Genomic DNA, 13,416 nt, shown 5'->3' with positions numbered 1-13,416 from the left:
CTGGTCAAACTTAACAAATATTATTCTCCACTGTAAACATCAGTTCCGTGACTAGGAATGGGAACAACAACAAACCCATTATGGCCAACCAGAAGCCTCTGTTCTTGTCTCCTCAGTTTCACTGCGGAATCCTGAATGTTTGGTTGCTTGTGGGATTTATGATAAGGTTTGGTCTCTATATTCTTCACTTACCTCCACACTTCTCTTCCACGTTCTGACCAATAGAGAAAACTCACTAAGACAATTAAGAAGCAAGTGCCAATTTTTTAAATTAAAATTTTTATTTTGAAATCATTGTAGATTCACATGCAGATGTAAAAAATAATACAGAGAGATTCCTTATACCCTTTCCTAAGTTTCCCCTAATGGTAACATCTTGCCAAACCACAGTATAAAATCAGAACCAGGATATCGTCACTGATACAGTTAAGATATAGAACCTTTCCGTTGCCACAAGGATCCCTCATCTTGTCCTTTCATGGCAACACCCACTTCCTCATTCTCATCGCCTCCTCATTAACCTCTGGCAACCTTTAATCTGTTCTTCATTTTTGAATTTTGTCATTTCAAGAATGGAATCATACAGTATATAAACTTTTGGGGTTGGTGTTTTTCACTCAGCGTAATTCTTTGGAGATTCACCCAGGTTACGTGTATCAGTAGTTGGTTCCTTTTTTTTGCTGGGTAGTATTCCTTGGTATGGATTATCACAGTTGAACTGTTTACCTGATGAGGGATATCTGGGTTGTTTCCTGCCTGCAGCTGTTACAAATAGAGCTCCTATAAACATTCATGTACAGGTTTTTGTCTGAACATAAGTCTTTATTTCTCTGGGATTAATGCCCAAGAATGCTGGGTCATATGGGAGTAGCTTGTTCAGTTTTTAAAGAAACCACCAAACTCTTTTCCAGAGTGGCTAAACTGTTTTTCGTTTTCACCAGCTGTGTACGAATGATAAAGTTGCTTCACATCCCCACCAGCATATGGTGTTGTCACTGGTTGGTTGGTTGTTTTTTTTAAGCCATCTGATAGGTTTATAGTGATATCTCATTGCTGTTTTATATTTTCCTAATGGTTAGTCATGTTGAACATCTTTTCATGTGCTTATTTCCCATCTTATAACCTCTTGGGTTCACATCTTATGCCCATGTTCTACCGGAATTTTGTGTGTGTATGTTATTTTTTAACTGTTGAGTTTGGAGAGTTCTTCATATATCCTAGATAATGTCCTTTGCCACTATTGACTTGCAAATATTTTCTCCCTCTCTGTAGTTTATCTTTTTTTTTTTTTTAAGATTTTATTTATTTATTTATTTATTTATTTGACAGAGACACCGAGAGAGGGAACACAAGCAAGGGGAGTGTGAGAGAGAGAAGCAGGCTTCCCACTGAGTAGGGAGCCCGATGCGGGGCTCGATCCCAGGACCCTGATCATGACCTGAGCGAAAGGCAGACGCTTAACAGCTGAGCCACCCAGGCGCCTTTGTAGTTTATCTTTTTATCCCCTTAACAGGGTCTTTCACAGACCAAAAGTGTTTCATTCTGAGGAGCTCTTAATTTGTTGGTTTTCCTTTTATGGTTTGTGTTTTTAGACTCAAGTCTAAGAACACTTTGCCTAGCCCTAGATCCTGAAGATTTTCTCCTATAATTTTTCTCTAAAAGTTTTACATTTGAATCTGCAGTCTATTTTGAGTTAATTTTTGTATAAGGTCTGAGAATTAGGTCAAAGTTTATTTCTTTGCCTGTGGATGTTCACTTGCTCCAGCACCATTTGTTGAAAAGGCTTTCCTTCCTTAACTGAATTAGTTTTCACACCTTTCTCAAAAGTCAGTCAGGCATATTTGTGTGGGTCTATTTCCAGGTTCTCTGATCTGTCCTTTTATTCTGCCCCTCCGCCAATACCACACAGTCTTAATTACTATAGTTATATATTAGTCTTGAAATCAGGACGACTGACTCATCTCACTTTATTCTCTTTCAAAACTATTTCAGCTATTCTAGTTCCTTTGCCTTTCCATATAAATTTTAGGATAATCTTACCTTATCTTCAAAAAAAAAATCCTCCTGGGATTTTGTTAGGAATTGTGTTAAACCTATTCATCAGTTTAGGAAGAATGGACATCTTTATTATGTTGTGTCTTATAATCCGCGAACACAGTACGTCTCTACACTTATTTAGCTTTTCTTTGATTTCTGTTATCTATGTGTAGCTTTCAGCATACAAATCCTATGTGTGTTTTGTTATATTTACATCTAAGTATTTTCATTTTTTGAGTGATTGTAAATGATATTGTATATTTAATTTCGGTGTCCATGTGTTCATCACTAGTATATAGAAATATATTTTTGTATATATAATTATATATAAATGTAATTGATTTTTGTATGTTTATCTTGTATTTGGCAACCTTGCTGAACTCACTTATGAGTTTTGTAGATTGGGTTTTTTTGTAGACCATGGTGTCATCTGTAAATAAGAGAAAGTCTTACTTCTTCCTTTCAGATACATATATATTTTGTTTCCTTTTCTTTGCCTCATTGCACTAACTAGAACCTCCAGCACTATATTGAATAAGAAAAGGGAGAGTGAATTATCCTTGCCTTGTTCTCAATCTTAGGGGAACATTAAATATAATGTTAGCTGTAAGCTTTTTAGCTATTCTTTGTTGAGTTCTCCTCTATAATTAGTTTTCTGAGCATTTTTATCTTATCATGAATGAATTGAATTTTGTTAGATAACTTTTCTGCATTGATTTCTACGACCATGCAATTTTTCGTCTTTAGTCTTGTTAATATAGAGTACATTGATTGATTTTCAAATATTGAACCAACTTTGCATCCTTGAAATAAACCCTACTTTGTCATGGTGTACAATTCTTTTCTATATATTGCTGTATTCTACTTGTTAATGTTTTGTTAAGGATTTTTGCATGTGAATTCATGAAGGATGTTAGTAGTTTTTGTTATTGTTTTTGTTTTTTTGTACTGTCTTCATCTGGTTTTGATATTAGGATAGTATTGTCTTTATAAAAGGATGTGGGAAGTGTTCCCATCTCTTTTACTTTTTGAAAGAGATTGTCTAGACTGGTAATTATTCTTTAAACATTTTGTAGAATCTCTAATGAAACCATTTGGGCCTGGAGATTTGGGGTTGGGGGGTAGTTTTTTAAAGATTAATTTCCTTAATAGTTACAGGGCTATTCAATTTATCTATTTTATACTGGATGAATTGTGGTTGTTTATAATTTTTGAGGAAGTGGTCCATTTTATCTAAGCTGTCAAGTTTATTGTTTAGAGATGTTCACAATAGTCCCCTGTTATTCTATGGATGCCTGCAAGGTCTTTAGTGATATATCCCTTGTTTCATTCTTGACAGTAGTAATTTGTGCCTACTTTTTCCTTTGTCAGTCTTGCTAGAGGTCTGTTGCTTTTACTGATCTTTTCAAAGAATATAAAATATATTAACTATTAATATACAAAACTATAAGATATGATATTGTTATATTAGGGCCTAATATTAAGATATTCATTTCATTGATTTTCTCTGTTTTTTCGATTTTACTGATTTTGGCTCTTTATGATGTACTTCCTTTAGCTTTCTTTGTATTTATTTTGCTCTTTTGGATTTATTTTGGTTCTTGAAGTGGTAGTATGGATTACTGATTTGAGACTTTTCCTCTTTTCTAATGTGTGTTTTTTAGTGCTATAAATTTCCCTCTCAGTACTGCTTTATGTTCCACAAATTGCAATATATTGTTGTTTTCATGTTAATTCAGCTCAGTGTATTTTTCAATTTCCTTTCAATTTTCTTTGACACATGAATTATTTAGAGGAGTGTTACTTAGTTTCCAAGTGTTTGGAGATTTTCCTGTTACTCTGTTCTTAATTTCTAGTTTAATCTCATTGTGGTTACAGAACAAACTGTATTATTTCATTTCTTACAAATTTCTTATTTGTTTTATGGCTCAGGATATGGTTTTATCTTACTGTATGTTTGAGGACACTTGAAAAGAATGTGTATTCTGTTGTTGGGTGGAGTGTTCTAGAAATGTCTATTAGATCCTGTTGCTTGATGGTGTTGTTGAATTCCTCTATATTCTTGCTGATTTTCTGTCTAGTTCTATCAGTAGTTGGGAGGGGGGTGTTGAAGTCTCCAACTAGAATTGTGAATTTGTTTACTGCTCCTATCAATTTTTGTTTTAAATATTCAGCAGCTCCGTTATTTGTTGCATACACATTTAGGATTGGTACTTCTTCTTGATGGATTTAGCCTTTCATCATTGTATAATGACCCTCTCTGTCTTTGGTAATTTTCTTTGTTCAGACGTCTGCTTCATCTGATAGTAATATATAGCTCATCCTGCTTTCATTTGATTAATGTTTGCATATTACACATTTTTTGTATTTTTTTGTTTTCAACTTGCTGATATCATTATATTTGAAGTGAATTTCTTCTAGTTGGCACTTAGATTAGTCATGTTTTTTAATCCACTCTATCAGTCTTTGTTAATTCATGTTATGAGTTAAGTGTGCCATTTTTTTGTTTTGTGTTCTCTGTTTTTCGTTTGTTTTCTTTTTCCTGCATTCCTTTAGATTAACATTTTTAGAATTCCAAATTTAGATTTGATTCATTTGTAGTGTTTCTGAGTGTACCTTTTTGTATAGCCCATTTAGTGGTTGGTCTAGGTATTACATTATATAAATATATACGTATTTGTATAAATGCATGTATTTTATCAGTCTACTGGTGTCCTCATTTTACCAGTTTGAAACTTTATCTCCCTTAATTTAAATCCCTTTAACCTCCTTTATCTCTAATTGTCTTAAATATTTCTTCTACATAAATTTAGAATGATATCACAGTGTTAAAATTTTTGTTTCAACTGTTAAACGTAATTTAGAAAATTCAAGAAGAAAAACCAACGTGTTTAGCTATATATTTTCTTACTATGTTCATTCTTTCTTCCTAATTTCCTAAGGTTCCTCTTTTATCTTTTCTGTTTAGGGAAACTCCTTTAACTATTAAGAGTCTGTAAGTGACAAATTTTTTGTTTTTCTTTGAGAACATCGTGATTTATCCGTCATTCCTGATGTATATCCTCATTGGGTATAGGATTCTGTGTTGACAATTCTTTTCTTTTAGTAGTTGAAAAATATCGTGCCACCCTCTTCTGGCATATACACATTTCCCCTATAGGTGAGGTGTCATTATTCTGGCTGCATTTACCGTTGTGTCATTTTTTAGAAGTTTAATTGTGATGTTTCTTGTCGTGAGAAAGAGCATGAGCAGAGGGAGAGGGAGAAGCACACTCCCCATTGAGCAGGGATCCCAACCCATGCTCAATCCCAGGACTCTGAGCTCATGACCCAAGGCAAAGGCAGATGCCCAACCAACTGAGCCACCTAGGCACCCCTAGTTTTTGTTTTAAAGTCTCTTTTGTCTTTTACTTCCAAAGAATATATCTTTTTCCAGGGGTGCCTGGGTGGCTCGGTCGTTAGGCATCTGCCTTCAGCTCAGGTCATGATCCCAGTGTTCTGGGATCGAGCCCCACATTGGGCTCCCTGCTCAGCAGGAAGCCTGCTTCTCCCTCTCCCACTCTCCCTGCTTGTGTTCCCTCTCTCGCTGCCTCTCTGTCAAATAAAAAAAATAAAATCTTTAAAAATATATATATCTTTTTCCATCATTTCACTTTCAGTCTGTATGTGTCTTTAGGTCTGAAGGGAGTCTCTTGTAGGCAGCATATAGATGGGTCTTCTTTTTTGTTTTGTATTTTTTTATCCATTCCATCACTCTATGATGTGATTAATAAGAGCATTTAAACTATTTACATTTAAAATAGTTACTGATAGGTAAGTTCTTACTGCCATTTTGCTAACTGTTTTCTCGTTGTTTTTGTAGTTCTTGTCTGTTCATTTCTTCCTCTCTTGATCTCTTTCCTTGTGATTGGTGACTTTTAAAAGTTTTCTGTTTTGCTAGGCCGCCCCTACCCAAACCTTCAGCTAAACAGAGTAGACTTTTGTTGGAGGTATTTTTCAAAAATTTTTGTCTGTCCTCACAGGCATTTTCAGTTTGTTAACTTTTTCAGCTCCAAGTCTGGGATGTATTAGACAAAAAGAAAACCCAGGGAGCTCACTACCACATTGTTCTTTTAGCTTAGCCAGTCTGCCTCCTCCTCTTATCTATCTTTGCCCAGGTTTTTTTTTTTTTTTTTTTAAAGATTTTATTTATTTATGTGACAGAGAGACAGCCAGCGAGAGAGGGAACACAAGCAGGGGGAGTGGGAGAGGAAGAAGCAGGCTCCCAGCGGAGGAGCCCGATGTGGGACTCGATCCCGGAACGCCGGGATCACGCCCTGAGCCGAAGGCAGACGCTTAACGACTGCGCTACCCAGGCGCCCTTTGCCCAGGTTTTTAATTGTGTTCAGCAAGAGGAATAGGGAAAAGTACATCTATTTCATCTTTCTGGAAGTAGAAGTCACTGGAAGTGACAACATTACTGATATATGTAGGCACCTATAAACTGCAATGCAGAACTCTCTGGGAAAAGCCAGACTGGGGAATGAGGTTTGGAGCTGAAGTGGAGACTCCCCGACTCCAGATCTGGGCCTTGGAACCCACACATTCAGGCAAGGGTGCAGAGCACGTAAGTTGAACAACTTAGATGAAATGGACCAATTCATCAAGATTCATAAACTACCAAAACTCACTGAAGGTGAACTAGAGTATTCTACAACTATTAAAGAAGTTGAATTCATAGTTTGAAATAAGAAATGGTCAGGCCCAGATGGTATCACTGGTAAATGTTACTAAATAACTAAAGAAGAAATAACACCAATCCCTTTCACAAAGTAGAAATGGAGCAAACACTTGCCAACTAATGAGGCCAGAATTGCCCTAATCCAAAACCAGGTAAGAACAAAGTAGACCAATATAGATGCAAAAACCTATTAGGAAACAAAGTCCAGCAATATATAAAAAGAATATTATACCACAACCAAGTAAGATTTATCCCAAGAATGCAAGATTTATTCATATTCAAAACTCAATTACTAAGAAAAATAATTTTTGTAATCTGCCATACTAGCCTGAAAAAGTACATGATCATGTCAGGTGATCCAGAAAAGCACTTGACAAAATTCAGCATGTAGTCATAATAAAAACTCTCAGCAAACCAGTAGAAAGGAATTTATTCAACCCAGTGCAGAGCATCTAAAAAATTCTACAGCTAACATGCTTACTGATGAAAGACTAAATGCTTTTCTCCCAAGACTGGGAACAAAGCAAGGATGTTTACTCTAACCACCCCTATTTATCATCATAGAGGAAGTCCTAGCCAATGCAGTGAGTCAAGAAAAAGAAAGTGCATATAGTTTGGGGGGAAAAAAGAGGTAGAACTGTCCATATTCACAGGCAACATGATTGTTAGAAAATCCTTAGAACTCTACCAAACAAAGCAACCTTCCTAGAACTAACAGAGCTTAGCAAAATCATGGGATATAAGATCAACACATAAAATCAATTTTTTGTCTATATACTACCAATGAACAATTGGAAACTGAAATTTAAAAAATGCTATTTACAATAGATTTTTAAAAAGGCACAAATCTAACAAAACATGTATAGTATCCAAGTGCTAAAAATTATAAAACTGATAAAGGAAATAAAAGGAAACCTAAATAAATAGAGAAATACTGTGTTCGTGGACTGTTAGAGTAATAGTAAAAATGTCAACTGTCCTCAAACTCTTCTACAGATTTAATGTAATTCCAGTCTGAATCCCAGCAAGACATTTTTGTGGATATAGGCAACGTGTCCTAAAAATTATGTGAAATGCAAAGAAACTAAAAAACACTTTGAAAAAGAAGAAAATTGGAGGAATCAGATCACTACCTGACGTGAAGACTGTGGTATTAGCAAAAGGAGAGACATATAGGTCTTTGGAACAGAACAGAGTCCAGAAATAGACTCATAAAAATATGGGTCAATTTTTTATATAGGTACAAAGGCAGTTCAATGGGGAAAGGTTAATCTTTATAGTAAATGGTGTTGGAACAGTTGGACATTCACAGGCGAAAAAAAATGACCCTTGTCCTAAACCTCACACCTCACACAAAATTTAACTCCAAATAAATCATAGATCTATTAAGGTAAAACTATAGACTATTAAGGTAAAACTATAGACTATTAAGGTAAAACTATAGACTATAAAGATAAAACTATAGACTATAAAGGTAAAACTATAAAACTTTTAGAAAAAAAAAATAATAGGGATAAATCTTTGTGACGAGATAGGCAAAATGTTAAGACATGCACCAAAAGCACAACCCATAAGAGAAAAACTGACAAATTGGACAGCATCAAATTTAATCACATTTGTTCTTTGAAAGTCACTATTAAGAGAACGAAAATGTTACAGACCAGGAGAAAATATCTGCAAATTGCACATGTGAAAATTGACTTGTATCCTTAATAAAGAAAGAGCTCTCTAAACAGCAGTAAGAAAACAACCCAATTTAAAAAGTGGGGAAATGACGTGAACCGACGTCACCAAAGAGAATATATAGATGGCAAATAAAGCCATCAAGAGGTGATCAACATCATTAGTCATAGGGAAATGCAAATTTAAACTACCATGAAATAGCTCTGCACACTGTTAAAATGACTAATACATTAAAAAAAAATACAATACCAAGTGCTAGTGGTTTGAAGAGCAGTTGAAACTATTATACACTACTGGTGGGAATGCAAAATGGTACAGTTGGTCTGGAAAACTGTTTGACAGTTTCTTAAAAGCATTTACCAGATGATCTAGTAATTCCATTCCCCGCAGCTGCTTTAAAAAATGAAAAGTATAGTCATACAAAAACCTGTATGCATATGATTACAGAAACTCTGTTAATAGTCATCAAAAACTAGTAACAGCCCCAATATCCTTCAGCAGGTAAAGGGATAAATAAACTGGTACATCCTTACAATGGAATATCGCTCCTTGATAAAAAGGAATGGACAGTTGGTATACAGAACAACTTGGTGAGTGACACTCAAAAGCATTTTGCTGAGAGAAGCCAGTCTCTATACTACATGATTCCATTTATATGACATTCTGAAAAAGACAAAACTATAGTTATACCCCATCAGTGGCTGTGAGAGTTTAGGAGTTGGGGAGGATGTGACTAAAAAGGGGCAGCAGCTTTCAGGGGAGATAGAACTGTTCTGTATCTTGATTGTGGTTACAGCAATCTATACATGTGGTACAATTCATAGAACTGTTCACCACAGGTCAAGGTCATTGTTGCTAAATAATAACACTGCAAAGGACTGCTGCACCTGCCCCACACTGACACTGTCCTGCGGCTCATCTCCATCATCTATAAGCAAGTCCACCATCAGACATTCATCCAAGTTTCAATGAGACTATGAGATTAGCACTCAGGAGGGTCAGTGAGGAACGTTTGAGCAATAAGATGGTTGCTCAGTTCAGCCATCTTGACTTTAGACATCAAGTTATCCAAAATAAATTATTTTTCTAAGCAAATAAAATGTCCTAAAGTCTGGCAGTATTAACTTTAGCACTGCAGAAGTACGTGGTTGGCTGGTATATATCAAATGAGTTAACTCTTCCATTAAAAAACAGAGTAAGGCTTGGGAACGGTCCTTGGCCTAGAGTGTCTCACCAAGCTACGAGGCCGTGTTAGATGTGGACTCATGCCAGCTTATCCACTCCTCCTTTTTGCTGCCCTTTGCTCCCCTGCAGGAGGTTGTGGCTCACTGGATTGCTGAAAGCCGCATTGCCATTGAGAAGATACGTTTGTTGACCCTGAAAGCCGCCCACAACATTGACACTCTGGGCAGCGCTGGCGCTAGGAAGGAGGTAGGGCCCGTCGGACCACGTCTGCCAAGCCTTCTTCAGTTTCTTTCACCCACTGGGCATTTCAGGTTTCATGGTACCTTAATGGCACTCAGAATAGTGAAAACAACTTCTGTGATTTTGGTTTCAAGATTATAAATACATGTCACTTACTAGTTTTCCTTTCACTTGCCTGTTTCAGGGAATGACTTTCAGGATGTAGAGTATCTTCAGCATTCTTGAGATGCAGTCGCAGGGAGTAGGGAAATCCAAGACTATAAAGACTTGGAATTATACCCAGTATGTTACTTTCTGCCTTGTGGCCTTGGGCAAAGTATGTGACGTGCTGCCTGTGGCCTAGGATTCTAGTGAAAGTGACCGAGGTGATACAGAGCGCATAGCACTTTGCTTCCACATAGTATAAATGCTTCATAAAAGATGCCTCTCATCGCCTATCTTCTTATGTTCTTACTCCATATAAGCCAGAACCATATCGTTTAATTCTAAAAACCAATAAAAATTCCTAAGAGAAAACTGATTAATGAAGGCTCTGGAATTCTTTTTATGATCCCTAAGGTGATGAATGTGATTTATCACCTACCTTAAATCCTTTTGGAAACAAGGCAAGTCACAAATAATAAAATATGATTTGGAAGGGCTCTTTCCAGAATGTCTATATTGACTGAAATATGGCCATTAACCTCATTACAATGGATCTCTTTGTTGGCTTCCATCAAAGATCCTGTTTGTTTCAGTGATGAAGTCATGTGGGAAAGTTCCCTTGTCTCATTTGACAAAAAAAATACAGATTATATCAAATTCTGCCACATTCTGTATTGTCTAAGAAAGGAACATTCTTTTTATATCTTGCTTATGTAGATTGCAATGATTAAAGTGGCTGCCCCTCGGGCCGTCTGTAAGATTATTGACCGGGCGATCCAAGTGTGTGGAGGTGCAGGTCTTTCCCAAGATTACCCTCTGGCTAACATGTAAGTAGATGTCACTTAGTAATCATCTACATTTGACAGGCTTGGAATGGAATTAAAAATCTACAGCTGCCTTGACCCTGTTTCAGAAGAAAAAAAAAGATACTCAAAGTATAATTCAAGGCTAAATGAGGTAATATAGGTACCCAGTACCAATAAATAGTTGCTCTTATGATTACAATTATCATTTTGCTCAATTACTTTTACACCGATGGGCACATTGGGGTTCATGGGCTAGCGAGGAAATGGCATTGGGGGTTCACTCTGAAACCAGAATGATCAGACAGGAGCACAGATGGCAAACGGCACCCAGGGCCAGGCTTGGGTATGTCCTTAGGACTGTCTGCCACCTCCACAAGGATGCCTCAGGCCAGTGACCATCTCATGTCCTGATTCTGGTTGCTAGGAGTCGAGGAACACTCTCCAGTGCCCGTCACTGCACGGTCCCCCTGCCATCTTCTCTCTCACACTGGAAACAAGAGTCTAGTGCCCCGCCAGTTTTTCCCATCAATTCTTAACCATAAGAACTAAATACAGAGCACCACATATTTATAGTATGTAAGTGTTACATATTTATACTTCACTCCCTATGGCTTACCTAAGATACCTCTTAGTTATAGCAACTTCTAGAACCCTAAAGCACATCAAGACTGAGATTAAACCCATGGCACTGGGCCATTTAAGATTCCTCTCCCCAAAGTAACAACTTTCAGTGACATTTCACAAGCCCTTGCGCTTACTTCCTTGATTCTCTTTATGCTCTTATCACTGCCTTGGCGAGATTTCAGAAATGAATAGTCTTGGCTTAGAGTCAGAGTGACTGACGTTAAAGTATCGTGTTCCTCGTTGATAACTCCTGCCATTCCTGCTCCTTTTGTTTTTCCAGGTATGCCCTAACGCGGGCTCTGCGCTTAGCAGACGGGCCCGATGAAGTCCACCTCTCAGCAGTCGCAGCGATGGAGCTGCGGGACCAAGCCGCAGGCATGAGGTCCAAGGTGTAGGAGCGGCGGTGTCTCACCTCTACACACACTTCACGGGCTCTAGCATTTGCGCCTCATTCTCATTTTGCACCAGTTTGAGCACAGGATTAATCACTCATCTTCAGTAAAGATTTGAGCATCTGCGTTGATCTTGGGTTTTATAATTTCAAGGGTCACAAAGGTTTAAGTAAGAAATTCTATAGCTGCTGTCGTTCAGTCTATCACACACCTAAAGGCGTGTTCAGCCTTTATTTTTAAAACATTCAACTTGTGGGGGCGCCTGGGTGGCACAGCGGTTAAGCGCCTGCCTTCGGCTCAAGGTGTGATCCCAGCGTTATGGGATCGAGCCCCACATCAGGCTCCTCTGCTATGAGCCTGCTTCTCCCTCTCCCACTCCCCCTGCTTGTGTTCCCTCTCTCGCTGGCTGTCTCTATCTCTCTCGAATAAATAAATAAAATCTTTAAAAATAAATAAATAAATAAATAAATAAATAAATAAATAAATAAATAAATAAATAAAACATTCAACTTGTAAAGAAATAATGAAGTAAACTGTAGAGCTAAAGCATAGGCATAAAAATATTTTCACTTTTTGATTCCCAGGAATTGTTCCATTTAAATAAATATTCAAGGAGTCATTGATCTGTAAAAAATATAGTGGGATATCCTTTTTAACAGTGGTTTTAGGGGGTGGTTTAACACTGTAGTACCACCGTGTGTGCACTGGAGAAGGATGCGTGACCGACTGTCATTTAGAATTCATATAAGCCTCTTCGTAATTCAACAGAAAGCGTTCATACATAAAATCTGAATGCAGTTTAAGTTTACTAGAAAACATGGCATATTACAAGAAAATATAAAGTTTTGATTATGTATAATATGCTGAGCACAGTGGATAGTTTACGCTACAAGAAAGTTATTTAGCTTTGAGAAGAGATCACAGACCATCTGTTCTGAATGCCATCCCGTTAATGTCACACCGTGCTGCCCAGTACAGTGGCCACCGGCCGGATGGGATTTTGAGCACTTTCATTGTACCTAGTGCAACTGAGGAACTTTTGATTAAAATTTTAAACATCAAGTCTTAGTTACTGGAAAACTTTAAAGTACCTCACTTGGGTATGTGAATTGACTTTTTCAAATTAAATTTTATGAAATCTAAGTATGGAGCAAGTAGTTTGGCTGAAAATTTAGCATCCAAATTAAGAAACAAAGTAAGTGTAAAATACATACCAAATTTTGAAGACTTAGTGCGAGAAAAAGGTAAATTATCTCATTAATACTTTTCGAGTAGTGACTATATATCGAGACGATAAAATGCAGATGTAAGGCACACCTTGTTCTATGTGCCTCACTTTGTGCACTTCTTACAAAGCCAAGGTCTGTGGCAACTCTGCGTCAAGCAAGTCAGCACCATTTTCCAACAGCATTTGCTCACCTCATGTCTCTGTGTCACACTTTGGTAATCCTTGCAATAGTTCAAACTTGTTCATTACTATTATATCGAAGTGCTGCGATCTCATGATCAAACTTGACCGGATGAGGACTTGCTTCTTATGGATGAGCAGAGAAAGTCGCTTCTTGAGGTAGAATCAACTCCTGGG

The 13,416-nt window shown here is 37.1% G+C and overlaps 1 protein-coding gene across 2 annotated transcripts in view; it reads left to right on the top strand.

The window, feature by feature from the left end:
* The window catches only part of ACAD11 (acyl-CoA dehydrogenase family member 11), a 95,243-nt gene extending 82,923 nt beyond the window's left edge, over nucleotides 1-12,320 (top strand). For both annotated transcript variants that reach the window (XM_087870205.1, XM_045791770.2), the window contains 3 exons: nucleotides 9,755-9,871; nucleotides 10,727-10,836; nucleotides 11,720-12,320. In XM_087870205.1, coding sequence (XP_087726331.1) covers nucleotides 9,755-9,871; nucleotides 10,727-10,836; nucleotides 11,720-11,834 — 342 coding nt within the window. In that variant the 3' untranslated portion in view covers nucleotides 11,835-12,320. The remainder of the gene's footprint in view (nucleotides 1-9,754; nucleotides 9,872-10,726; nucleotides 10,837-11,719) is intronic.
* Nucleotides 12,321-13,416: the final 1,096 nt, after the last annotated feature.

The sequence above is a fragment of the Ursus americanus genome, chromosome 20 (genome assembly GCF_024610735.1).
Source record: "Ursus americanus isolate L20-20 chromosome 20, mUrsAme1.1.p, whole genome shotgun sequence".
Classification (NCBI taxonomy): Eukaryota; Metazoa; Chordata; class Mammalia; order Carnivora; family Ursidae; genus Ursus; species Ursus americanus.
Note: the sequence above shows the minus strand (reverse complement) of the source record. Positions and strands in the feature narration are given on the sequence as shown.